Source organism: Nipponia nippon, unplaced genomic scaffold (genome assembly GCF_047370975.1).
Source record: "Nipponia nippon isolate SJK-2023a ecotype South Korea unplaced genomic scaffold, ASM4737097v1 scaffold_5, whole genome shotgun sequence".
NCBI lineage: Eukaryota > Metazoa > Chordata > Aves > Pelecaniformes > Threskiornithidae > Nipponia > Nipponia nippon.
The window spans coordinates 12,138,315-12,164,381 of record NW_028262369.1 but is presented as its reverse complement, the minus strand read 5'-3'; the positions used below and the strand labels follow the sequence as shown (position 1 = coordinate 12,164,381).

Sequence of the window (26,067 nt, the reverse complement as noted above, 5' to 3'; positions counted from 1 at the left end):
CCTCCCCTCTAATCTATTTAGACTGGAGGTTTTGAGGCAGGTAGGTAGATACTTTCTGCCTCAGTTTCTACAGTGCCCAGAGAATGAGGCCTTTTTCCTTTGCTGCTCATTGTGTACTACCATAGAAGATACGAGTATCTTTCTCCTGACACTTTAAATCTTATCATCCAGACTTACCATCACTGGAAACATCTGCAGTGGTTCTCCTCCTTGATCATAGACATACTGTCCTAGAAGCTTGCCGCCTTCTTGATATTCATCATCTAGACCCTAGAACAATAGGATAAAGATTTTTTCCTTCTCTCAAATTTGAAATCAAACCAAAACCAGAAGCATGCCTACATAACCGAGTATCAACAGACAGCACTCAGAAGTCTATCAAACCAGGATCAGAATGTTTCCCATGTAACTTAATGCTTGTTCAGGCACAGCTCTATTTGAGTTTCCTGCACTGCAAATAGTTGTGCTATGTTTATACGTTTTCATGGTCAAACCCCTTAATTTCCATGGCAAAACCACTATCACCATGTACAATATAAACTGCTCAGGACAAACAAGAATAAAAAAACCATCAAGGTTATAAACCAGACAGAAGTCAAGATTCAGATGCTTGCAGACAACTGCTTAAGCATTTAAAAGAACTAGAGAAAAAAATTCTCAGATTTTCAAATTCTCAACTACACTCTGATGTAGCCTGTGGTCTTCTCTTCTGCAATCATGCCTATGGAACTGTGGTGCTAGTTAAAATAAATTTTAAAAGAGATTTAAGGCACATCATAGATAAGGTGAAGAGCCAAAATGGGGGGGGGGGGGGGGAAGGAGTGGAAGAAGGTTGGAACAATTAAAGCATATGAAAGAACTATACTAAATTAAAAACCATCATTTCCCTCCAAAAGTGTTTACTACTGTGTAAAGCAAGAGAAAAGAAACAACTCCCCCAAAATTAGTTGTAACATTTCTAATTGCTAATCTCAAAGCTCATTAAAAAAATATAAGCAATTTTAAGAGCAATGACAAAACCAGTTTTTCTTCTTAGCTGTCCTCCCTTAAGTCATTGTTTTCCAAGATATGTAACACAAATATTCTTTATGCATACAAACATCAACTTAAGTTCAGAGACAGACTTACATATACTGAAAAGTTCCTAGGAGCACTGGTGATATTTCCTGTTGGTGAAAGTGTTTTCGGTATATGTTCCACTGTAAAAGCAGTTGGATAAATCTTCATTGAAAGCCGAACTACGAGATATCCCTGTGATCCCTTGAAAGCCCAGCAGTTTCCTGGATACATGTCCGGCTAGACAGGAGGAAGGGGGAGAGAACAGGATGGGACACACCACCATGAAAAAAAAAAACCCACAGCCACAAGCATTTGTAACGATTTTTTTGTAATAAAGACCTGTAATGAATTCTGAATTATTAGGGACAGTCTTAGATAGTAAGTGGCAGAATATGATCTATTTGGTAGAACTCTTCAGGAAGACAGCATGTCCACCTGAACTACCAGCAGTGTTTTGAAGACCCACCTTGAGACAACTACTCAACAGGATCCCTCCCAGTGCTCACACTTTGCAGAAGTCCAGTGTACCACCCAAGCCTCCTATAAGGGTCTTAATTTTGCTAGAGTAGGACTTAAGCAGTGCCCAGGAACTACCAGAAGAATCCCACTCTTGGGAACATAGTTCAAAGTACCTGTGCCCCCCAATATATTACAGACAGAAACATCCAGCAGCCAAGAAACAATCCGAACCACTCAACACAAAATAACATCGCTGAATTTGTTTACTCGGCCTTTACTTACCTGAATCACCACTCTGGGAGACTGAGAGAAGTACCACAGCGGAATTCCAAAGAGGCTAATCAATGCTGTTTTGGTCTCATATGTTTCAGAACAGCGAGTACTCAGAATACTGCCACCTCAAAAAAGATGTATCAGGTTAGCAGAAATAGTTACTCATTTCTTCCTGAAGACTTAAGGCAAAAGTTTTTTTGCCTTACAAAAAATTTTTTACAAATTTTACAAAGCTTAATATACTAGTTATTTTCCTCAGAAAAAACTATTAAAGATATTGTTAAAGTCTAATAAATTTTCTGGGGATACAATGCTTCTATCAAGTAGAATGTTATTTTAAGAATACATTAAAGGTTTTTCATTTAAGAGGGCTGAAAAAAATACACATTTATCCCTAGTGAGTTCAGTGGTGCATACACCCCACACAAACAGATCTGTCGTTCTCTATTATCCAGTTGTACACATGCTTAGAACTATTCTGTCCCTGTCCATGCATACCTAGGCCGATAAACCCTGTAAACAACACGCATAGATTGTGGTAGTCTGATGATCTGGCAACACACAAGAATGCTCTACTAACCTTTAGTCTTCATTTTAAGATTTTTAGTAAATTCTATAAATAACAGGAATAGTAAAAACAGTGTTTCCTCTACTATTTACCTCCAGATTCCAAGGCAAAATCCACCATCCCAGTCTTGTCTTGAGCATAGAGTTTCAGCGCATTATTTACGATAATCTGTGCTTGCTGCCGATGTACACATAGAAGAGGAGAATGGAAAGATTTTAATATCAATTGATAAAATAATTGATATATACAAATCTGAAGTTGCAACCATCTTTTTGAGATGCTGCACTCCACCACAAGTCTTTGAAAGCCTCTGTCTTGACAGAGGCTATTTTTAATGCATCGTTGTCTGTCTTAAAATACAAATTCATACTGCATCTTGACTGGTGTTTTCTTCAAAGTTGCATTCTTTCCCCCACCTTCCCAGGACCCTGAGCTGCATTTCTTTGGTATGCTTGTTTCTTGGGAATTCTTCAATTTTCAAGATAGCATACTTTGAAAAAACACAAACGTTCACAGCAGGCAACAAGCAATGCTGTAAGAATACACCTGATAAAGCGTTTTCTGTAGTTCTCCCCATTTCAATTAACGTTCCCAACATCTCTTACAATTATTAGCATTTATATTGACAGTCATGCTCCACAAAATGCTTATAAAAGGACTCTTCACAGTTTTAGTTGAACTTCTGAGAACTTAAACTCACTCACCGCTTCTGTAATTCCCGAAATCCCTGCGTTAGTCACAGCATTTGTTACAACCTCAGATGTTACTTTTTGGTTTGTAGCAGACATATGAAGAGTAATATTCTTGAGGATCTGCAACTCTAGATCCCGCAACAAAGTCTGCAGATCACTTTTGCTCACAAAATTGGACGTAAGCCATTGGAGAAGCGATTCGGGAAAGTCTTCTTGTTGATCACCAAAAAGCATTAGCTTGACAGATTCTCTGACCTGGGCATCTACCTAGTAGAAGCCATTAACAATTATAATATAAATTATTAGTCTTTATAAACCATTAAGTAATACTATATATATACACACATACACACACATATATATTAAAAACAGGCACATGTGAAATCAATACATACATTCAGTACTACACAGAAGTCTAGATTTTACGTATGTTTTAACTACATGAATTACACTGCAATAACAGACCAGTCAGGTGTGCAGAAGAACATATGGGAAATCTGGATGCTTCATCGGTTTGGTGAACAAGACATACCTAACAAAGCCCTAGCAAACTATGCAGTCCAAGTTAGTGGTCTGACTAACACTTTGGAATAAAAAAAAAAAAAAGTTGACTGCAACAGTTCAAAGAAGGCACCGTGGCAGCTCTAAGGGGAGCAGTGTACTTGTTAGGCCTAGTTAAGCAAGTCACTTAATCACTCATAGTATGCTTTGATTCCATACACAATAGCTAGGTCATATTTGAGCATTATCACAAGATGGTATTTTAGTCAAAGCTGATAATCCTTTATCAATACTTATGGTCGTATTTCGTTGGCTACATTTAGTCAGACTTTATAAAAAGGTTCAAAAGAACTTAGGCATGATTTTTTTAAAAACAGCTCTCTGATAACAAACCTAACTTGCTTTTACGTAAGTTTCTTTTTCACATTTCCATGGGTTAGCAAAGTACATCAGTAAGAACAGGAAAGTACTGTATACAGAACTGCTATTGCATTATCTTAAATGCAAAATACCCTGCCATTCTAGAGAACAAGCCATAAGTTCTTGTCTAGTAAAATGTTACGCATCAATAGAAAAATTCACAGTACCACTACATAAACCACTAACATTCTTTAAGATGAATACTAACCATGTTGCCCCCCCCCCCCCCCCGTTACTTATTGCAGTGCATTTCAAGAAAGTCAGTGAACAAAATCAAGTAGTACCAAGTTCCACTGGTACAGTTACAGAAGTTACAGAACCTACTTTTTCATGAATGACATCTATTTTGTCACAACTTGTCTTCAGACTTTCCCCAGTTAACAACTCCGATTTCATCCGGGACAACTCTAGTTCTAGCTTTTTAACTTTGGACAAAAGTTGACTATGTTCATCATCATCTCTGAAAAAACCAAGGAGTCAATAATTAGGAAAGAGTAGTTCGAATCATTCCATCAAATTCCAAAGGTGCGAGAACGTACTTGTCTAATACAAAGTGCTTTCCTAGTTCAGTTATTCACCACGATAAACATTGTGAGCTTGCAGTTCCTTCAAGATGTTATTTAAGGCATACTTAGGATTAACATGTTCAAAGCAAAGTATTTTGAAGTTGTGAACAAATCCAGCAGTGATGACTTTAGAACATTGCCAGGCTGACAAGTCAAACATATATAGATTTTGGTGAATTTAAGGTTCCTGGCAAACCATTCAAACTTTATTTGCATGAGTGTGCCACTGGTTAGAGTGAGTTTCAGGTTACCTTACTTAAACCAGAATAACTTTAGAGGCAGGTGTCAAGTTGCGGTCAAGTAGCAGGTCACATACGACCAATATAGATCAGTGTTCAGTGCATGCTATGGAAAGAAGTATCAGCCATCATTCTAAAGCCATTTTACATTCAGACCTAATTTAAATGAGAATTCAGCAAATAAGTGTTTCTTTTCCTCTTCCTAATGAGAAAACTACTTGATGAAGTGCTCCAGTTTTTATCGTGGTATTACACAGTGTGTGAGTGGAAAGTAGTACAGCTGACAAACTAAAATCAGAGACGAAGGTTAGAATTGATACAATTCAAGAATTTAAACATAAAGCCTACCAAAAGTAGTTACTGTATACTTCACTAGGCAATTTGAGGAAAAATTCTAAGGCATTTATAAGAGGATGAGAAGTCACTCATTCTCCTCCACTATGTAAACAGCTTTCTGTACTGAAAAATGTAGTTGCAGGATTGCTCACACACTGGAAGTGGGCCTTGAGCTGATGTTCAGCTTCACAGTTGAAGTCGATTATGAGACAGAAGTACTCTTTCTGACAATACAAACTCTTAAGGTCAGTTACCTGACACACAGAAAAGTACTGTTGGATTTCAAAGAAGAACATGTATATCACCATCAGTTAGCATCAAGATTGAAAAAGCAAAGTATATTTGAAAAGTGCTTATACCTCACTGTTTTTGCTTTGGCTATGTCAAGCTCCTTCTGGATGTCCTAAAAAATACAAAAGTTAGTTTTAGCAAAGAAACACAAGTGACAGAAAGAAGATAAAGAATGTTAGGTGAAAGTGACAGATTTTAGCACCAACTACACAGGACTGTGTCCCCACACTTATGTTTGTGTCCTCTGTAATAAGATTTTATTCCAAATAGAACCTGCCTCATGGGTCAAGTGAATAATTTTTAATCTTTGGACTGAAACCCCCTCCAAGAAGGGAGACCAAGACCACAAACTAGTTTTGAGACTTAAAGAACTGTAATAGCTAGAGTAAAGCAAACTGGGGTTTGGGACAGCTAACAAAAAGCTTAGTCTATTTTATCAACGGGTTACAGTTAGAGCAAGTTAGCAAAGCTAATTTTCAGTACCTTGGATTCAGCAGAGAGTTTTCCAAGAAGGTCTTCCAGTGTCAGGATGCGTAACTCATGTTCTTGATGTAAAGCCAGGAAGTCAGTCTTAAAAAACAGGGAAGAAAAAGGTGGTGTATTTTCTTTTTGAGTACAAATAATATAATTGCTATTTTCTACAAAGCATAATTTTTATTTCATTCTGTGAGTGCTTAAGTGATTTATCCTGCAGGTAGTGTGAGAAATTATAGAATCTGTAATAAAGGCCTGATTCAGCAGTAGTAGGGGTTACAAACAGGGAATTTTACCACAAAACCCCTTCTTTGTCACTAGCCCTTCCTATAGTCTTCTTTCTCTGTATGAAAACAGGATAAATCCAGCTGCTTTTCAGCAATCTAAGATTCTACTTTAGACCACCTATCTGGAATTAATTCTTTGTCAGCAATATCAAAGGAGGAACAAATGCCAATTACTACTCCCTGGCATTTACTACCTATTAGTTAATTCTGTAACAGAAAAAGAATCCTAAAGTCAAATCACTAATAATCTGCATTATTGAAAGAGAACTCTTTGATCAGTAACAAAGCATCAATAGCTATCTTACCTTTTCCTCCAGTTTCATATTTTCAAGATGTTGACCCATCACATTTTTTATTAGCTTCAATGTTTCACTTTTGTCGCTCATCTGGGCAACCTGATCTTGAAGATTATGGAGCAGATGCATCACTTTACTATATTCTTCATCATGGTGATGGCATCTATCAGACACGAAGGCCATTTGCTTCTCCAGCTCACTTATACGACCAGAATCAAAGATATTTACGGTATCCTAAGATAAAGATTTTTTTTTAAAACATTAAAAAAAAAATCAAGACATTTATTTACATTACCCTTGTGTATCAAGTAGTTATTGCAAAATACCGAAGGCGTGAGAGTTAAGAAGTCTTAGAAGATACAAAAGTTCTTCCCTAGACTGTTCTCCCTTACCTTTGGAGGTTGCACAGAGTGAAAAGAATCAGCCTGTGGTTTAGGAACACGTATAGAGTCATCTGTTCTCTGTAGTCTATCAATTCTTGTCCAGTTCAATGAAGGTAATAATGAAATGAAGCCATCAAACCCCCAGAACCATATACCTAGATCAGAAGCAAAAATGGTGTTCAAGAGAATTTTCCCTTAAGACTGCTTATATCTACAAATTGTCTTCTTACTTAAGGACACAAGCTACTTTTAAGTTTGCAAGGTAGATGTCACACAGTGGACATTATTCCAGTCTAAATAAAAATAAGCATGAGCCAGCTTTAAAACTGTTACGTCAAGCACTCAAGAATATTAGAGAACATCCATCTCACACAGTTACAAGGCAGGCAACTTGCGCTTATATATCGTGATTTATCCTTAATCTCATGCTACCGCTTCCCAGGGACCTAGATCTCATTTACTGAGACAGGCCATGCTCACTAAAGGCAGATGTAAATACTGCTTTTTATCTCAATGGAAAATATCTTGCCTTATGCCCTGCTTACTACATACCACATTGCATAATATCTAATAGAAGTTGGAGGAAACTTAGGCTTCCATGGAAACAATCTAGCATTTCACAAAGATTACACTTATTTCTGCAATATCTTAGTGAGAAGTAGCAGCATTTTCTACAGGGGTAACTTCTTTCTTATTCTCCCTAGTACAGAGGATTTTGAATCCCCACTGTAAGTTTCTGAGAAGCTTCGTCTTCTCCCCAATGCAGCTACAAGTTTTTTAGGACATGCGAAAACATGAAACCACGGCCCAGTGCTTTTGGTAAATATTTTAAACTGACTTTGTTTATTTCAAATTAAGACAGCTAGCCTGGAACATTGTCAACTAACCAGTCTAAACAGCAGTATTTCAAGCAACTACAGCATGGCCTAGAGCAAAGGAAAGATTTAGGATGGAGTTGGTAGAAGAACTTAACTACACTTTTACGGAGATCGATAACAATCAAAGCAATCAGTTCACAGCCTACTCTTTATGAGCTCATTGCTATTCCTATGAAGCGATGCAAAGAAAAAAAGGACTTCAGTGCATTTACTTACTCACCCACTCTCTCTGTCTAAAGAGCTCTATGAAATTAAATCAAGGGTATTCCTTTCACGGCAAGGGGAATGCTCACTGACTTGTCACTACTTTGAAAGCTTGAATTACTGCCCTGTTCACAAACAAACTTGCTCTTTTTTGCTTCTGCATCTTCTTCATAAACCAAAAGTTCAACTAAAAATGCTATTTTGGAACAGCTATAATAAGCATATGCCAACTTGTATTATAACTAAACGATTCACATACCTAGTAGAAACAGGAGTGGGATAAGAAACAGTAATAGCTTGTAGATCTTTGGAAGGCATCTAGAGAAAGAGACAGGAAAGTTTATGGAAACAATACATTTATATGTTTTTGTTTTATAATATAACTGGGTAAATAATTTGCTCACAAAACAATTTTTTCAAAGGATACACACCTTCTAAGAAGAAACACCTTGAGCAAAGACATCAGAGTAACAAGTTGATACCACCCAGTTCTAAGCAACCTGAACATGCCAGAAGCTGCCCTCCCTAGAAAACAAAAAGTGGTAGTGTGAAATGTAATTACTGCAGCACATGTTCAAAGGAACCAAGCAGAGGGACATGCAACTGTGGCCAAGAATACTTTGCACAGCAGAGAAATGCATGAGTACAGGCAACGCATGCAGCTTATTAACATCTAGATATCACAAGTACGACAGCGTTATAACATCAGCTACTCAACAAAACCAACAGTCATGCAAAAAGATGAAACGCTCATTTGTTATAACAATGTTATCTCGCCAGAAATTCAGTATTAATGCTTGAATCCAAGTTACCACACACTGAAGACGTCAGTTTGTTTCAAGAAATGCACAGATTAGCAGCATCAGTTTTGCTAAGAGCAATACCATGATAGGAAGCAACTACCAAACCAAACACACCCCGTTATTCTTGATACCACCCCACATTCTGTGCTATTCATACACTCATTCCCTCATGAAACAGTTTGTTTAGTCTCCCATTATGCCTGTGAACAGAAATATACCCTCTTATTAAACATATGTTGGTCAATAAAGAAAGTAAAGTAGCACATGCATTTCAAGATACAAAAGCTACAGCATAAGCATAGTTGAATTAGTGTAAGCCACACACTGTTTGTCAAAAGGAACTGGCAATGCACACACAAAGATTAGGATAGTAACCTGGAGAAAGAATGGCCAGCCAAAGTAGGGACACCACCTTCTGAGACACAAGCCATCCCGTTGCTCCCACTGTTCGCAACATGTGAAGCATAAAGTAACCTAGATTATAACAAAATTAACTCTATGTGGTAACATAAATGAGCTTAAGGTTCTTTTGCAGTATATGCAGTAAAAGAGACTCAACCCCCTGCCCATTACATGTTCTGCAGTTTTAAACCATACCTTTCAGTAATCTACAAACTTGGTTCTTCACTATTTAAGAGCAAAGCAAGCCAGTAATAAATATGAAACCAAGTAAAACCAAGACAATTTAGAAACAGAACTCACATATAAACAGAATGATCAACAGCATTTGTGCAGTTAGAACATTACTTTTCCAAAATCAACAAAAATTTTACATTTTGTAGCATGTTTATCTAACAATGCCATGCTAAGTATACCAGAGAATAGCAGAAAAAGTACTACTATATAAAAAAAGTTTTAAGCACATCATTACTTTAAAAGCATCTTATTTGTTCCAAATTATACAACGAGTTCATTACCTAGGTTCATGTGTAGAAGAGGGAACAATTAAAATTTTTAAATCCTAGTGAAAGAATTAAATAATGATGTCTAAGAAATACTGATAAATAATAGAAAATATTCCCTACTAGAAGTTACAAGCAGTAAGTTTTCATTAAATTGAATGTTCCCAGGGATCTTCAGTATGTCAGTTTTGAGTCTCAAAAAAAAACAACCAAAACAACACAACAACAAAAAAACCCAATGCACTGTAAGAAAATGCTCTAACTTAAAGCCCACTGAAGCCAGCAATTACTATATTTAATACTGGGACTGTTCGTTCTACAGAACGAACTATGTATTATACTTAGAAAATAATCCTACATTTTTAGATTAGCAAATATGTCTGGGTTAATCTGAGGGATTATAAATATACCAACCCAATATTTTGCAAAGCATTTAGGTGACTGAAGTGTCCCAAATCATTTTCCTTTGCTGAATAAAGAGCACTCAACAGATTCTTGATGCCTCTGTCATTCAAGCTAGGGAACGCTCATCTCACAGGGAAGATTCTATCCCTATATAAGATTCCTGTAAAAATTGACTATCACTAGAACAAAAATAAAATGTTAAAAACCCTTTATTCAAATGATCTGCATACCAATACCTCATACCTCGCTTTCATTTAAAGGCAGCTTTTCAAGCTATCGAGCATACAGACTTCCCCAAAGTACAATAAATTAACAATCTGACTTGTTCTTTCTAACATACAAGGTGTATGCTATCCCTACACCTTGTTTTTACTAATAGGCAAGCAGTCTGCCAAGCTTGTACAGAAGCCAGTATCAGAGCAAGAAGTCAAACAGGAAAGGTGTTAAGTAATTTTCTAGACACTTTACACTTTTAATCTACTTTGATAGATGAAGATAAAAAAACAAATGCAAACCAGTATGTATGATTAACATTGTGAGACTGCAATGCAAAATAAAAGAAAAATGGTCCAAGTCAACCTGCATAAGAAAAGGTGTGCCAAATGGTCCTTGCTACCCTGTGAGCCCATGAGGATTGCATGTGGTCTGTGGTGTATATTTCAAGATGTTTCTTCCCCTTACAGTCATCACCTGTTGGTTGTGGTAACAGTCAATTAATGGGACAAAGCCAGGATCAAATCAAGATTGTTACAGGATAACTTGAACAAGTCTATTTCATAATATCAGTTATCAAACCAAAAACCACTAAGCAAACTTCAGTGGAATAAAACTTCCTTGGGGAAATATTACAGTACACCAGGCGATCACTGTTCTCCCCCCTACATCTAAGTTGCAAAACAAACATTTACTTTGTATCTTCCATAGAGTCATGGGGCATCCCATATTATTATTATGGCAACAACCTGGTGTACAGCCCAAGGCTAAAAGACAACATCAATCATTATACTTACATATTGATTCCTCATTTACACCAAGACTGCTATCTTCTCTGTAAAACTCCTTTACATTCATGCTTCCACAGTAGTCTGAGTGAGCTGCACCACATTCAAAAAAGCATACATGGAATCAAACTCTCAAGTTCAAAGCACATATGCACATTTTAGCTATCATATATGCAGATTTCAGCTAAACTGGCTTGGTTCACTATTAAAGCTAAGTTACCCACAGGAAACCTGAAAAGTGATCAAGGAAGCAGCCTACTCTGTGCAATCTTATTTTTTCTTCTTTAAGTAAGAGAGGGCCTTTTGGTTCAAAAATCCTTCTGCTTCTTTTCAGATAGCAAAGTTAGTAAAAAAATCCTAAGTAACAACTCATCAAATCTTGAGGCCCTATTCCTATCATTCTGTCAAGTGTGCCAACCGTTACATCTTTGTATTGATTTTATCAGAGATCTTAAAAGACTGAGAAGAAAACATTAGCAAGTTTTAAGGCACTGAGGCACAGAGAACGTGAGAGAACAAAGTTTTATTGATACACAAAAATCAGTTAACTTCTGCCTATGGCAATTTAACTTCACTCGTAGAGCATGTATTACAGAAGAGAAAGCACCAAAGAAGAATTGAACATTTCGAAGGAAAGCAAGATGTGCTTTAGAGTAGTGCAGAGTGATGATGGCAGCTTTAGTTTTGCAAGACAGATCTAATCAAGCTTTCAGTGCACAGTGGGCTTAAGGGTAACAAGATAGTCCAAACATTGAAAAGTTAGGATTTGACACTATCACACCAAATAGTTTTTAAAAATCAACTTAAGTTTCTCAGTTTAAACATTACCTTCTACCACTCCCTAGTAAAAATCAACACGTGAATCTTAACCGTGACACAGATCTCACATATGTGAATCCTGATACTTCCAAAAGAGAGGGAAAGTATGAAAAACAGTAGCACAACCAAGATAAATAATTTTTAAAAAGGGAGAAAGACAGGAGCCAGCCGAAAGAACACCATAGTGGCAAAGATGAAGCCCGTAAGAAAAAAACCAAACACACATTCTGACTTTGTGTGGAGACCAAGGAAGACAACTGAAAAGTACCTTTAAATTCATAACCCAGCTTCAGCAAAACCATTTGAAATAGTTGCACTAATAGTGATGCAAAAGATGCTGCAGCATGTTTGACCAATCGCAGAATCTTACTCATGTAGAAATAGGTTCCTCCTATTGAAAAAAACAGTGTGAATACAAATTATTCACCTACATAAAGATGTACTTCTATTCTCTGGTGACCATTACCTTGTGGAAGAGTAAGGACGAAGCAAAGAAAGCCTTTGTTTAGCCAGGAGTATGAACTTAAGCAAGCGTGGTTTGAAAAGTCTGGATGCATTAGATATTACAGCAAAGCTTTTGTAAGAACTACACATCCTAGGGAAAACACCTTCAAGACAACGTATGACTTCAGCAAGAATACCTTGTCTTAGTGAGAATTAAGAACTCTAAATAGCAATGAATTCCTTGCTTACAGAAGTCAGGATTTCTCAATTATGTGAGCTGCTGATACTAATCTTGTGGATCACAGCTCCAAAGAGACAAACTACACTCTTATTTCAGATTTGAAAGGGTGAGGACTTTTCACCTTCTTCTCTGCCTTTACGTTGGAAGAAGTTATTAAAGTGGTCTGCCTCAAGTGCTAGATTAAAACACACACTTCTTCAGAGCCACAGGACAAAGCAGCAGTCCACCATACCGCTGCTTTCCTAGAATCAGCCACATTCAAAAAACTTGCCATGATTGTGTGCCCTTTTTCCAGCTGCTCCCTCCTCCCCACTTCCCTCCCAGGTTTAACCCAAACCACTGGATTAAAGTTCAAAGGAACATACAAAGATGAGTTCCTTGTAAAATTCTCCTCTGTGAATACAAACTCAGGAGCACAGAAAACAGTTTTCAGTCAGTGTCACTTCAGGTATTTCATTATGCCAAGCCAAAAGAATTCCTACCTGTGCTACACGTTAACCAAAAATAAATACTTGCCTCAAAGCATTTGAAGTCACACCTTATAGTCCAAACAAACTGATTTCTTGCTACCGAAAACACACTTCGTTCAAGGGTAACACACCTACAGAATCCTAAAATTGGTTACTTTCTCATTCAAGGCCACTCAAGAAACAACTTCTTCATAGTAACTGAAGACTAACAACAATCAAGAAATTCAAGATGCCATGCAAGAGGCAGGCAGAGACAGTCAAGAGACTGAGGACAACCATCCACAGAATGGAGATTGCCTTGGAAAGGCAGAACCTTATTTACAGCATATTCATTTGTTTTCAAGCTTTAGGAATACAGTCACTAGGAAGTTGTCTAGTTGCAATCAGTTTTTCCCCTTTGGAGTTCTATTTTTCAAGTAGTTGAGGTTTAGCTTCTAAAAAACACTCTAGTAAGTTGCAAGGTTAAATGAGGAGGAAAAGAAAAGCAGAAAGTAGAAAGGTATCTCTCAGAGACTTCCTGGATAGCAGAAGCACTGCAAAGTAACAATTTTTTGCTCAATCTTTAAAGTTCAAATCATGTAAGAAAAAAAAAAAAAAAGAAACCAAACACCTGCATAGAAGAAGTTTTTATCTGAAAACCCTGACCAAAAACTTCTTAGACACATATAGATTCAATACCAAATAAGAAAACTCATGATCAGTGCTGGTTGGAACTGCCCATTGTCTTCCAAATCAGTTTGGAAATATAACTTGTTAAGATACCACAGCATTTTCATTTGGAAATTGTTTAATTCCTACAGCAGCATTGAAAAAGTTGATAGTTATATATCAGAAGCTGACAAGTACATAAAGTTTCAGCTGATACAGAAAAAGGTATTTCATACAAGCTGATCTCTAGAATTTAGTTATTGGTAAATTTAGCAGTGTAGGAAAAATGCTTAAATAACACTACATGGAAAATGCATTGACTAAACTGCACACCATTCTGCTATCCAGCTAAAACACAAGAGAAAGTAACTTACTAGATGCGTGTTTCTGGCTCCTATCCCTAGAGTAAATTCTGGAAGATGGCATGTGAGAAGCTGAGTATGCTGTAAGAACCTCCTTCCGTTCAGAAAGCATGCTGCAGTCACTGCAAGTGTAGCCATTGATCATTGTGGTCTGCGTTTCTGCTGTTGGTATATCACCATTTCCCTGCATCAGTGTTGTATCACTACCTAGCGAACCAAGAGTAAAACATTCAGTGCATTGACATCAGTATTGCCATCACTAGTTAGCATTAAATAGAATGCATGTGGAAGGAAAAGTGTAGTACCTTTAGGGTCACCTTCATCATCCAGACCTTCAAAGGAAAAAAAAAAATTTGGTTCCAAATATAAGGAAGTCCCATAATCAACTACAATATCTGACATGAACTCAAATTAAAAGTCCCACTAATTTTAAGACTGCAAAGAAAAGCCACTTTATTAGTATTTAACATATTTTGCAGTCCACCACACGAATAGATCCATATATTCAGACATTACTGTAGTAGGGTAATAGCTAGTGAAAAGCATTCTACCATAGAAGCAGCAGACAGAATAATATGAATGACAGCTACACCTTGTCTTAGCTCCCATGTGACTTTAAAGCAGCTAATTACAAGCTTACGCTGTTCCTGTTGCTTAGTAACTACTTTGGTACTACTGTATTTTAAGATCCAGAGCCAGATAGTCTAGTCTAAAGTTTAGAACCTGTTCTACTAAGATTGAACCAATTCTTTACATTAGGACCCTGGGAAGATCACAAGCATACTGACTAGAAACAAATAGTCTAAATTGGGAGATACAGTAAGTTGTTGATCTTCTCCTACACAACACTTTACATAGACAATACTTTATGTAGACAGCTCCAATATTTTCTTCTTCAATGAAGAAAGTAGGTTCCAGAAAAGTATACATGTGTATAGTTGCAAAACCAAACCAGCCAGCCACACGCAAAAACCCTCTCAGGAAATCCTGAGGTGCCACTAATTTGCAACTTTCAGATTAAGGTACATTAAGTTGAAACACACTTCTGCCTATAAACAAACAGGAAAATGCTTTTCCTTTGGCTTTTCAAACACAAGTTACACATTTGCCATTCTTTAAATACAGTACTCTATGCATATTTTGAAGAAAGCAATGGTAAGAGATAATTACATCTATACAATCTGTCGTGTTGCATCACAAAATCGTGTATGTTTGCCTGGCATATTAACTTGACTGTGCAACATGTCCTGATGTTGACTATGCCAGTAAATCAAGTTTACACACTGGACTGTGAATTTCCAGTAGGCATCTTAGCAAGCAAACATCTACAGCAAAAGTCTAAGTATATGCACACATTTGGGGGCAGGATGGAAAAAATGGGTGGGGAAAGAGGGAAGATGTGAACACATGTTTGTACACACCAAACCCTAAGCAGTTTTTACAGTTTGATACAAGCAATAGCAATCGTTGCCTACCCCAGAAATGATCAACTTCTGTCTGCTCTCGAATCAAAGATTCATCCAATACAGTGGATACCATTGATGCATCACTGGCATGGCTATTGAAACTGCTTTGGCTAAAAATGGAAGAGCTGGCTAGATTTTTCCTTGGTGTCTGTCTTACACTGCCAGATTGTTTATTCATACTTTTGCGTTGCTTCACCATCCTGGGAAACAAAAGACAGACAAATAAGACATAGCACTAAAGATGAAAGTTTCTGTTATTCCCTTTTTATTAAATGAATAAACAGTCAAAGTATTTCAACACTGATGTGACGAAACAGATCAAATCAGGTTTAAAAGAAAATTCTCACCTTCAAGCATCTATACTTTTACAAAGACTTCATTGCAAACCACATATTGAACATAATTTTCTAAGTATGGCAGTAAGCACTGAGAAGAAAGAATAAAGCAGTAGGTAACTTATTTTTTTACTATTGTGTTCAAACAGGAAACCTCAAGACTCCAACCAATAAATTAACTTGTGATGATAAAAAGACACTTACTTAGAAGACTGTTCTCTGAAGGACATGTTTCCAGCATAAGAGCTGTCATGAAGGGTATCACTTCGTGCATCATCTGATTTATTAAATCCTGCAGCAGCTAACCGTAAACTACGCCGTGACATTCTTGGTGAATCAAATACTGGATCTATTTTGTTTTCAGTCTCAAAATCCAAAGCAGATGAAGAATAACTTGAACTGCAGCAAAATAAAAACAGCAAAAGTTACCAGGTTTAAGAGAAAATTCCCCTAGTAACAAACACACCCTTCAAGCTAGTCTAAGTTTCCATTAAAAGCAGTTTATTCAGGGTTATGGAGCAATTCCCGCAAGATATGCCACGTAACCCAAATAATTTAGAAATGCGTAGATATTCAAGGTTCTCTTAAGCAATTCATATTACAAGTTTAACAACTGAAAGCAAATCACAGTTAGAAAGAAACAACCACCATGGAAACAACATTTGAAGTTTAGCCAGAGCAAGCATTCATTACGCAGCCTAGTTCTTTCAGGACCAATTTGAGAGAGGAAGCCATTCATGACAGTTTCTTCACCACACCTAGCAGCAAATTAAAAATCATGATGCACTCTAAGCTGCAAGGTAAAGATTCATTTTTAGTCAAAGTTTATTTCTGTTTATTTTTTGTTTGCCAGTGTTTTGAGAACCAAAGATCCATATGCCACACTACTCTGAACTTCCATCTCCCAACAAGCCGGAACGTCCCCCCTATAAGACACTTAAAGACTTCCCTACTTTAGCTACATTAGTTTAACTACCGTTACTTTAAAAAAATGGTTTTAAAAGATTTCTTAGTTTAATGTAAATCATTAGAAATATTTAACTCTGAGCAAATAAAAAGTTTAGAGTCTTTTATCTATTTTTCTGTTTTACCCTACAGAGGCAAGTTTACATGTAGACAAGCTTCACATCATTATCCCAGGAACTCTTCTCCACATTTTTACACTTGATTCTCTCAGAACCTCCATGAAAACTTACAATGAAGACAAAGCAGCAACACAAGGTAAACACAAACAGATTAATCAGAGGGGTCAGTAAGAAATACATTTACTAAAACGGAAGTTTAGGCTAAAGGAGAATACTCATACCTACAATCAAAGACAACATTCAGTCATGTAACTGAGCAGAGCTTGCTGTGACAGGGCACAGTGCAGCAGGAGGCCAGGTTCTAGAACCACGCAGCACTGTGACCCAAGTATCTAGACGTTAAGTGCTCTAGGCCAGCTTTCCTGCAGTCTGTTCCCTCTTGGGTCACAGGGATATACAGAGCTGTAACAGCAGTTACTTCAATATTCCTGGGTTTTTTGTTTGTTTTTTTTTTTTTTTTAAAAGAGCAGCTGAGCAAGGTACTGTTAGCTAAAGCAGCTCTTCCTCCCCAAAATCCCAAACAAAAACAAGCAAGCACATTAGATCTGAATAAGTAGATTCTACTGTGCAATCTGTATTTGAAATGGAAGCTTTCCCTTTAAAAAATACATATAAACAGCTACTACAAAACATATTTGTACAAAAAGAATTTAATGGAAACAGTTTTCTTACACAATCATTAAAGACCCCAGAATATTACAAAGTAATAATATATGTATTGAAGAATCACAGAATCATTTAGGTTGGAAAAGACCTTTAAGATCAATCAAGTCCAACCATTAACCTAGTGCTGCCAAGTCCACCACTAAACCATGTCCTCAAGCACCACATCTATGAGTCTTTTAAATACCTCCAGGGATGGGGCCTCAACCACTTCCCTGGGCAGCCCGTGCCAGTGCCTGACTACCCTTTTGGTGAAGAAATTTTTCCTGATATCCAACCTAAACCTCCCTTGGTGCAACTTGAGGCCGTTTCCTCTTGTCCTATCACTTGTTACTTGGGAGAAGAGGCTGACAACCACCTCGCTACAACCTCCTTTCAGGTAGTTGTGTAGAGAGTGATAAGGTCTCCTCTCAGCCTCCCCGTATTACTTTGGCATACAAATAAGTTAACATCAGAAGGCCTAGTAGCTACCCTTACAGTAGTGATTTAATTCTGACAAGGTGGGTGCTTTAGAAGCGAGTTTCTTGATTGCTCCACAATGCAAAGTAAAGCACGTAAGATAGGACTGTGTCAGAGCATGTGAACTGCATTTCTTTCAGCTAAAAAAAACTAACCCAGACAATGCACTGCAGGAAAGCATCTAGTTGCTCCACCAGCAAATGGGCAATCAGCCCACAGAACCGGACCAGACCTTGTCCAAAAACTTCTATGATCTCCCAGAAGTGCACAGATTTGATGGCAGGTCCTTGGCAACACCTGCTTGATCTTATTGGTCTGCCCTGCTAATGCTGCCATGTGCAGTGCAATGCCGTGCAAGGCAGAAGTCTAAGCACAGCTTAAGACAAACCCAGCATACATTACTATACACATTATGCTTATTAATCCTTGCTTACATTTGGGTGGAAGGGGGAGAGGAAATAAGACAGAAGCCTCCTCATATGAAAACAGATTTAGTCTACATTTGATTAGGTACAAAAGGATATAATTTTCACAGTTTTCAAAAATATTGTTTGGACAGCTTGCATTCTGACAGATGTGAAGTGAGAATACAGGCTAAATATGGCCCTTCCTGTTGTTCATTCTGAAAGGGTCAGAGCCACAATAGTTTACTATTGAGTCCCTCCCTAAACAGTTGTTTCAGAACTCAGTTTTGCTATTTACACTTGCCACTAGGCATTTGCTTTTTCTCATCTTCATCCAATGTTTCTTACAGACGCTCAATTCACAAGAACACAAAGTACATAGGACAAGCTGACAGCTGTGACCAGACTCAATTTGTTTCTGTTTATGAACACTTGCTGTTTTTAAGTACCTCAGTGAGCATTTGTATCAATTTCGGTTGAATACATAGGTTGGAATTGGGCTTTACTATCTAAAAAAAAACAAAACACAAAACAAACAAAACCAACCCATAGGATCTTTTCCTCTTTAAACAAAAAGAGAGGTTCTGTCTTGCTTATGCAGGACAATAAATAATTCTCTTCACATTGAAAGTGAAGGGAATTATCTGTCCTCTGTCAGCAGGACAGTATCTAGAAGTCTCCTAACTTGCCATCTCACTTTCCACACTTTGGAAAGCTGTCTTTTCTTCTACAGAAAAGACTACAGTAAACAAAAAAACCCTGCTTTTTCTTTCACAGGACAGAAGTGAACCTGTACATTGATGGTACTCCTATCCAATACATATGGCTAGCAAAAAAAAAAACCAACATACTAAAGATGGGATGCAATTAGCCTACACTCCTAGATAACCCACACAAACCGTGCAGACTCTGGTTCCTTTCCCCAACAAACAGCTCCCATGGCTGCTAGCAGATGTGCCGACTGTGTCTAGTCTTACATTTCCAGCTTCTTAGCTATTACCTTGATACCTCCTTCACATGAGTTTCTACAAAATAAGAATGCCCTAGACTTCAGTGGGTTGATTTTCAAGTTTATTTAAGTGGAATGAGAACAAGGTCTGCCAATTCCAGCACACGTATAGCTTTGTCCAGAGGACCTTAAGTATCGTTTCTTTTCTAAGTATTCCTTGGAATGAAACGGGCAGTAATGTTCTTGATTGTTCAAGATAGTAATAGATTAAAAACAACACACCTAGAGAACTATAGCTGAACAGACATCTCCTAATATGGATGCAGGCATATAATCAGTATATAAACATTCATATACTTTCTGACCAGGGCACTGCTTATATTAACCGGCCAAGGACACTACCTTGAGTTGTTTAGCTATTGCTTCGGTTAGTCCCAGAACACACGTAAAAAACAAGGTATTTTATTCAACTGTTTTGCAGAAAGTTACATACTGATTTAATATTCTGACACAGAAAACAAACAAACTAACCTCCTCCAAAAAAAACAAAAAAAAACACAAAACAAAAAAAAATCCTGATGAATTTAATCCACATTTGTGAAGAAAAAGCAATGTTAAAGGTACCTGAATTGACAAAAAAAAACCCCACAACTCAAAAGATGACGGTGACTAAAGGAAAGATCAGCCTGAAGAGGTGGGTGTAAATTACATGTTGACAAGTGGGTGAGATTCACAAGTTTGACTTTTGAGTAGGATAAAGCTTGTTTAGCTATATCAGTTTAATGCTTTTCTGATTTGGGCTGATTAAAAGCACAAAGTAGAAGCACTACCAACAATCCCAGTGAGTATTAATACAAATTCTATTAATAGGTCATAACCAACTCTATTAATACCTTTGTGGCATCTAACTTCACTGTACTTCTTTCTGCAGTGCTACATGCACAAGCCAATTTCTTTAAAGAAATTCAGACAGATTTTGTAGAGATTGACTTGTCAAAGGCAGAACAAGCCAGATCAGGAAATAAGCAAAAGAAATACAGGTAGGCGGGAGAGGAGAAGGAATGAACATCAGCATGAAAATATTTCTGATTAGCAACTCTGCCTAACTCACCCTTTCCTCAGATTCTTCAAATGTAGCTTAACCCAAGGTAGGAAGAGCTACACCAATAATACATGGCATTCTGCACAGATTCAGCAAGCAGACACACAGTGAGACTTTGCTCAAAAGACGGTAGTTCACTCTCTTGGTACCCTGAAGGCAGGCAGTGTACCAAGCAGTTTTCCCCCATTATCTTAATATTTGGCGCTTCACAGAATTTTTCAAAAGGAAATTTTAAAGAAAGTGCTTGCTAATTCTTCCTTTCTACACAAAGAAGAATCACAATGAATTAATTTCAATTTAGTTTAACTATACTTGCCTTCATTAAGTCAGTTATTAAACTTCAGCTTATCCAGCTCTGTTTCTGAACACCTATATCTAACAGTTTAACACAGCAAAATGGGAGGCTGAAACTAGCAAACACCCTACAGAGTTATTTTTAGAAAACTGAAGTGATTTAAGAAAAACAGTCTAATAACGGTCAGTTTCATAAAAAGCTACAAGAAAAAGGAAGTTCATTAGAATACAGATTTTACATTCACACAACAAGCAGTTTTGCTAAAAAGAGTAATCAATATGCGACTTCCAGCCAAGTTCCCCACTAGCAGCAATAAGTGCATATCAATCAGTGTTTTAAAGTGAAAATGGTGCCAAGCCACAAAAGAAAACACACACAGAAGTCGCAAGACATACCAGAAAAGATCTAAGAATTTTGCTGACGTATTTATAGAAATAAAACAGCAATTGTAACTAGGCGGAGACTAGTTTATTCGTAGCAACTAATAAACACTGAGTCATTATCTTAGTCATTGTCCTGTTAGTTCAACATGTATTCTTTCCTCCATTTAGGACACAGCAGTTATTTTCAAAACAGACTAGATAAAGCATGCTTCTTCAAAGAAGTCAGCTACTTACCATGAAAGCTAAACTCTCCAGAATTAACAACATTCAGAGAATATACAGTTTCTCTACAAGAAGAAAAGAGTTCTCACCTGAGTGCATATGTATAGCCAGTGTTCTCTGGCAGACATTGGGGAGGAGTGTACGTGTGTAGACGTGAAAAGTCCATGTTGACTGTTTCAAATCATACTGTAAAAGGTGAAAATAAAGTAATGCAATGACTTAAAATTACATAAAGTCAACGTAAGAGCCCTTTCACTGTTCAGCCTGTGTTATGAAGTATTGAAATAAAAAAGCTACTGTTACCAGAAATATGGAGCTCTCTACTTCAGCGGTATTGCTGCCAGTGCTAGATATCCCTTATCGTTACTGTACGAAGCTTGGTGTACTTCTGACCGCAACTTTCTTTATGATATCCTATTTTCAGCAATTTCCGAGTTCTCTGGAACATCACTGTAATACGAGTCAAGCTCTTATCACAACTACACTACAACACTTGCATAGGAACTAAGTTATGCTAGCATCCCCAAAAGCCAAGCATAAAGATTTACAAAAAAACCTACGTAACCACACTGTCAGAGATCTCTTCACAATGGGCTTTCAAAGCAAAAGTCATTGAGCAGAGCACGGGCTGTTCCGTGCACCAAAGCGTAATACAGATGAAACTTGAGAAAGTTTTTACATATAGTCAAATCATTTTACTCTACAACCTTTGAATACCATCCACTACGCAGCAAGGAAGTTTCCTTCATTTCATATTAAATTGTAGTATTTGGTATCGGTTAATTTATTCTTGACAAAAACACTGAATACACACCCTAGCAGCAGAGCCAACTGCAAAATGACTCACATGGCTAGAATTAGCTACATTTTCCAGAGTGCCATCCACTTCCAAAAAAATAAAACAAAAAACCCAAGCCCAACCCACACTTGTAAAACTTTCCGTGGGGTCTTTGAAAGGTATTAGAGATTCAGGAAGTAAATAAAAACTGATGTTGTCATATCAAGAGACTTGCCAAGCTGCACAGGTGACTACTTGTGGTATTATGTATGATTTGACTGTTAAGTTCAAAATATTTGCAAAAAAACTTGAGCCCTTCTCAGTTTTATTAGCCACAATAAGAGTTTTGCTTTTCTAGAAAGATTCTTTGATAGCAGGTTATTCATGGTTAACAAATAGGGATTTGGCTATCCTGGATTTGCACAGTCAGCAAAGCAGAATCATGGCTACTTTCAGATTATCTACGGCTCCTGTTTCAGCAGCAGTAAAAGATACTCCACACAACTGTGTTGACATGCCTAAACTAAGGTAAAAATACCCCTAGCTACACTTTAATTCTTATAATCAAAACATCAGTAAGTATCTCATTTTGGAGATGCACTTTGCTGTGCTGAAATAAGAGGTTTTCATTTATATAGCTACACATACATAAGAAACAGAAAAAAAGCAGAGAGTCACAGGTACAGGTAATAGCAGTTCAAAAAGAAGTCTCTACATATAACACTAAAGTGATCTTAGTCCACCTGTAGCCTCCAAATCCTGATGTCAATAAGGCAGGAGGATATTTCCATTATGACTGAAGACAGTTTCCTTCTTGTTTTTAAAAATCAAAACTTACAGGCCTAAACATTGTAGCTTTCTGAAAGCAAGCACCTCCCATGCATTTACAGGGTTAATGAAAAATAAGGGATCTCACTTCTGCTATTTATAATATTAAAAAAACTCATGCGTAGAGAACACATTTCCATTAAGTGATCTTTCTGTAAGTTTACTTCACTTGTCCCAGACCCATAATGCTTTCACTGGCTTGTATATAAAATTTCTTGTTTGTTTAGAGGAAGCTTAAATCAGTATTGCAGAAGTATTCGCAAAGCAGTCTAATTCTCTTGCTAGAATAAGCAGCAAATACTGGGAGAATACACAACAACTGCTGCCATACTTTAACAACAAATAAGAGCTCATTTTAGGACATAGGAAACAGGGACCAGAGAGTAGCGATTCCTCAGGAATGAAAGTGGAAATACCGTGAATTTCAAGATGAGGGATGTTGATAACATCAGATAGCACTTATTTTAAACAATAATAAAACAGATTTCTCAGACATATGGCTATTGAAATTCAGAACCATGATTAAGGCTGACCTGTTTAAATTGGTCCATCGAATAGAAAGATTTTTGAAACCACACGCCAAGGACACCTGTTTAGTTTCCACTAGAGCTGATCTTAACTAATTAGCACACATCATTTCATCAATAAACCTACTTTTTAACCGGCAACTGAATAGCTGATATAATGCTTTTGACACCCAGCAATATTTTCCCACATGGAAAGCTAAGCTATGCGAGTGAGCTTTCGGTAGCTACCTAACTCCTCCCTCTGTCTCTGCTACCCATACAGGCAGGGCAAAGGCAGAGTTTGAAAAATAACGTATCGGCTCAGCTTCTTTCCCATTCTTTTCCCCTTTCCCACCAGTTTGCCATATACTTGATTTCTAAAGAAATAAAATGCTAAAATTTACATCATATTCCTAATTTGCTAAGGTTTGAAAGTACATCATTAAGTTAGTATTAGATAAAATAGGTACTTGACAATGGCATTGCTAACTGAAAAGCCTTAGAGGTATTTATGCATAGGTCTATTAATAGCTGGTTTTCCTTGCACCGAGATCTCCAGTAAAGATAACAGGTTTGCCATTTAAACACCACATAGTTAGAAATCACTCTTAGAAGACTTGGGGGCTTGGTTTGATTCACTGTTTGTCTGATGCTCTAAAATTAATTCAGACTCAATGGGAAAAACCTTTACCCAATTTCTCAAAGCAACAAAACAGCCTTAACTGACTTAAGCAGAACTTGAAAATAATCTTCAGAGATCACCACCACAATTTTCAAAAACAAGCATCTAAAGTTTACTATGAAACTGTTTGGGTGTTTTTGGGTGGTTTGTTTTGTTTTGTTTTGTTTTTTTAACCTGGCTACTGGTTCAATAACTTAATTTTAGTTATCCATTTCTTCAAAACAAAACCCACAAAACAAACCATCAACCCAATTTATTTAGAAATATTCTATATACTTATTACAGCAGAACTTTAAACTACAGAACAGACCAGGGGTAGGTGGAGGACAATAACTCCCTCTAATTTGTTCACTCATGTTTAACAGCACTTCACCTTTCATATATTATTTCTTCTCATTTATGAAACTAGTATATACAACTGGAACAGAAAGAGACATGCTAATAAAATATTTTGGAAATTTAAAACCACAAAACTTGGCAGAGAACCTGAGAGGCAGACATAGTACTTAGTTCCAGTTTAAACACTTCCGGGTGCCCAGCAGATTTCTGATTTAGGTACCATAGATCAGCATAGACTCAGATTCAGGTAGGCTTTTGGCATCAGCTTTGCTGCAAGCATTACTGGGCCCAAACTTTAAGTAGCCTTTTTTCCTTCTTCAGAAGCCCATAAACATCTATTTCTAAGTACTAAGGGATGTATAGTGAAAGAACTCAGCATGTAGTCACATAAAAACTCCCAAATAAGAGCACATTTCTAAGACAACCTAAAGGCAATTAAAGAGAAGCACACATTTCAGCTGGAATGGAAGTGGACACTAGAATACGCCTCAATTTACAAACTAACTTCTGTGTTCCTGTGGATGAGACAGCTGGATTATTTGCTTTTTTGGGGAAGCAGACAACAACAATCATGTCAAGTATCATCTCTGCTTCACAATTCAACTGAATCAGTGTTACAATAAATCAGCAGAATAGAAGGGCAGGACAAGATACAGATTCTGACTTGGCCAGAACTCAAGGCAGCACAGGGACTCCCGTAATCAGCGCAGCAGAATTTACCTTCGCACAAAGCCCCTTGGCTACCTCCAGAAGATGTGGCCTATATGAAGCATCTGAGTGACATGAGACTGCACCGCTACTTCATAAACCTCTTTATTTCCTAATCACTTTCAGAATCAGACAGCCTCAAGGAAACCCTAGCACCGCTGCAGCAAACTTCCTGGCTTTCATGGAAGGCGATGAGGTGCTGATAGTGGCCTTTAAGCACAGAAGCATCACAAGAAGGGAAGCAGCACCAAATACACGTTGTATATACACACTACAAGCACATGGCAACCCCCACCTTTTTGGGTACATAAATAGACTTCTACCAACATACTATCTAGGCATTTCCTCACGAACACCCTTTGTGACAAAGGAAGTGGTAAATTGCCATTTCACAAACAGGACCCTGGCAGGGTAGAAATATTCACCAGGAAGTCTGTTATAGAATGAGAAAATTTGCAAGAAAGCATGTCTTATTTTTTACATTACAAGGGGTAAAAAAAAATAATTACACATTTAAAGTCTTAGAGAGATGCTGGTAGTACTATTTCAAGTAGAACCTATTCTATCCTTACCTTTTAAAGCAAACAAACGTCATTATGATTTAACATGCTAATATCACAAAAGCTAAACAGACATTTGGGCAAATTATTAACAACAATGAAACTGGAGTATGCAATCCTATCAGTTCCTGAGAGCAAGCCATTTTTTACTCGTAATTTCAATTTTTATTTTCTACTATTATTCAGAATAACCAAAAAAATCACTCTTTTTGGTAGAAAAAAGGCAAATTTCTAAGTAAATATACTCTACGAAGAATGTTTCCACATACCCAATTAACTATT

General features: G+C 37.2%; 1 protein-coding gene across 20 annotated transcripts in view; it reads right to left on the bottom strand.

Annotated features, from left to right (window-relative positions):
* Nucleotides 1-26,067, bottom strand: part of SUN1 (Sad1 and UNC84 domain containing 1) — a 35,409-nt gene that overhangs the window by 1,981 nt on the left and 7,361 nt on the right. For 11 of the 20 annotated variants that reach the window (XM_087734297.1, XM_087734293.1, XM_087734294.1 and 8 more), the window contains 21 exons: nucleotides 21,474-21,570; nucleotides 16,027-16,221; nucleotides 15,497-15,687; nucleotides 14,327-14,353; nucleotides 14,034-14,228; nucleotides 12,125-12,247; nucleotides 11,047-11,130; nucleotides 10,616-10,726; nucleotides 9,105-9,203; nucleotides 8,358-8,451; nucleotides 8,186-8,244; nucleotides 6,854-6,999; nucleotides 6,471-6,695; nucleotides 5,888-5,974; nucleotides 5,473-5,516; nucleotides 4,297-4,432; nucleotides 3,064-3,318; nucleotides 2,452-2,536; nucleotides 1,801-1,916; nucleotides 1,129-1,296; nucleotides 178-270 (listed from right to left, as the gene is read on the bottom strand). In XM_087734297.1, the coding sequence (XP_087590423.1) occupies nucleotides 178-270; nucleotides 1,129-1,296; nucleotides 1,801-1,916; nucleotides 2,452-2,536; nucleotides 3,064-3,318; nucleotides 4,297-4,432; nucleotides 5,473-5,516; nucleotides 5,888-5,974; nucleotides 6,471-6,695; nucleotides 6,854-6,999; nucleotides 8,186-8,244; nucleotides 8,358-8,451; nucleotides 9,105-9,203; nucleotides 10,616-10,726; nucleotides 11,047-11,130; nucleotides 12,125-12,247; nucleotides 14,034-14,228; nucleotides 14,327-14,353; nucleotides 15,497-15,687; nucleotides 16,027-16,221; nucleotides 21,474-21,550 (2,610 nt within the window). In that variant the 5' untranslated portion in view covers nucleotides 21,551-21,570. The remainder of the gene's footprint in view (nucleotides 1-177; nucleotides 271-1,128; nucleotides 1,297-1,800; nucleotides 1,917-2,451; nucleotides 2,537-3,063; nucleotides 3,319-4,296; nucleotides 4,433-5,472; nucleotides 5,517-5,887; nucleotides 5,975-6,470; nucleotides 6,696-6,853; nucleotides 7,000-8,185; nucleotides 8,245-8,357; nucleotides 8,452-9,104; nucleotides 9,204-10,615; nucleotides 10,727-11,046; nucleotides 11,131-12,124; nucleotides 12,248-14,033; nucleotides 14,229-14,326; nucleotides 14,354-15,496; nucleotides 15,688-16,026; nucleotides 16,222-21,473; nucleotides 21,571-26,067) is intronic. The other 9 variants (XM_087734307.1, XM_087734292.1, XM_087734286.1 and 6 more) reach the window with 6 other exon arrangements.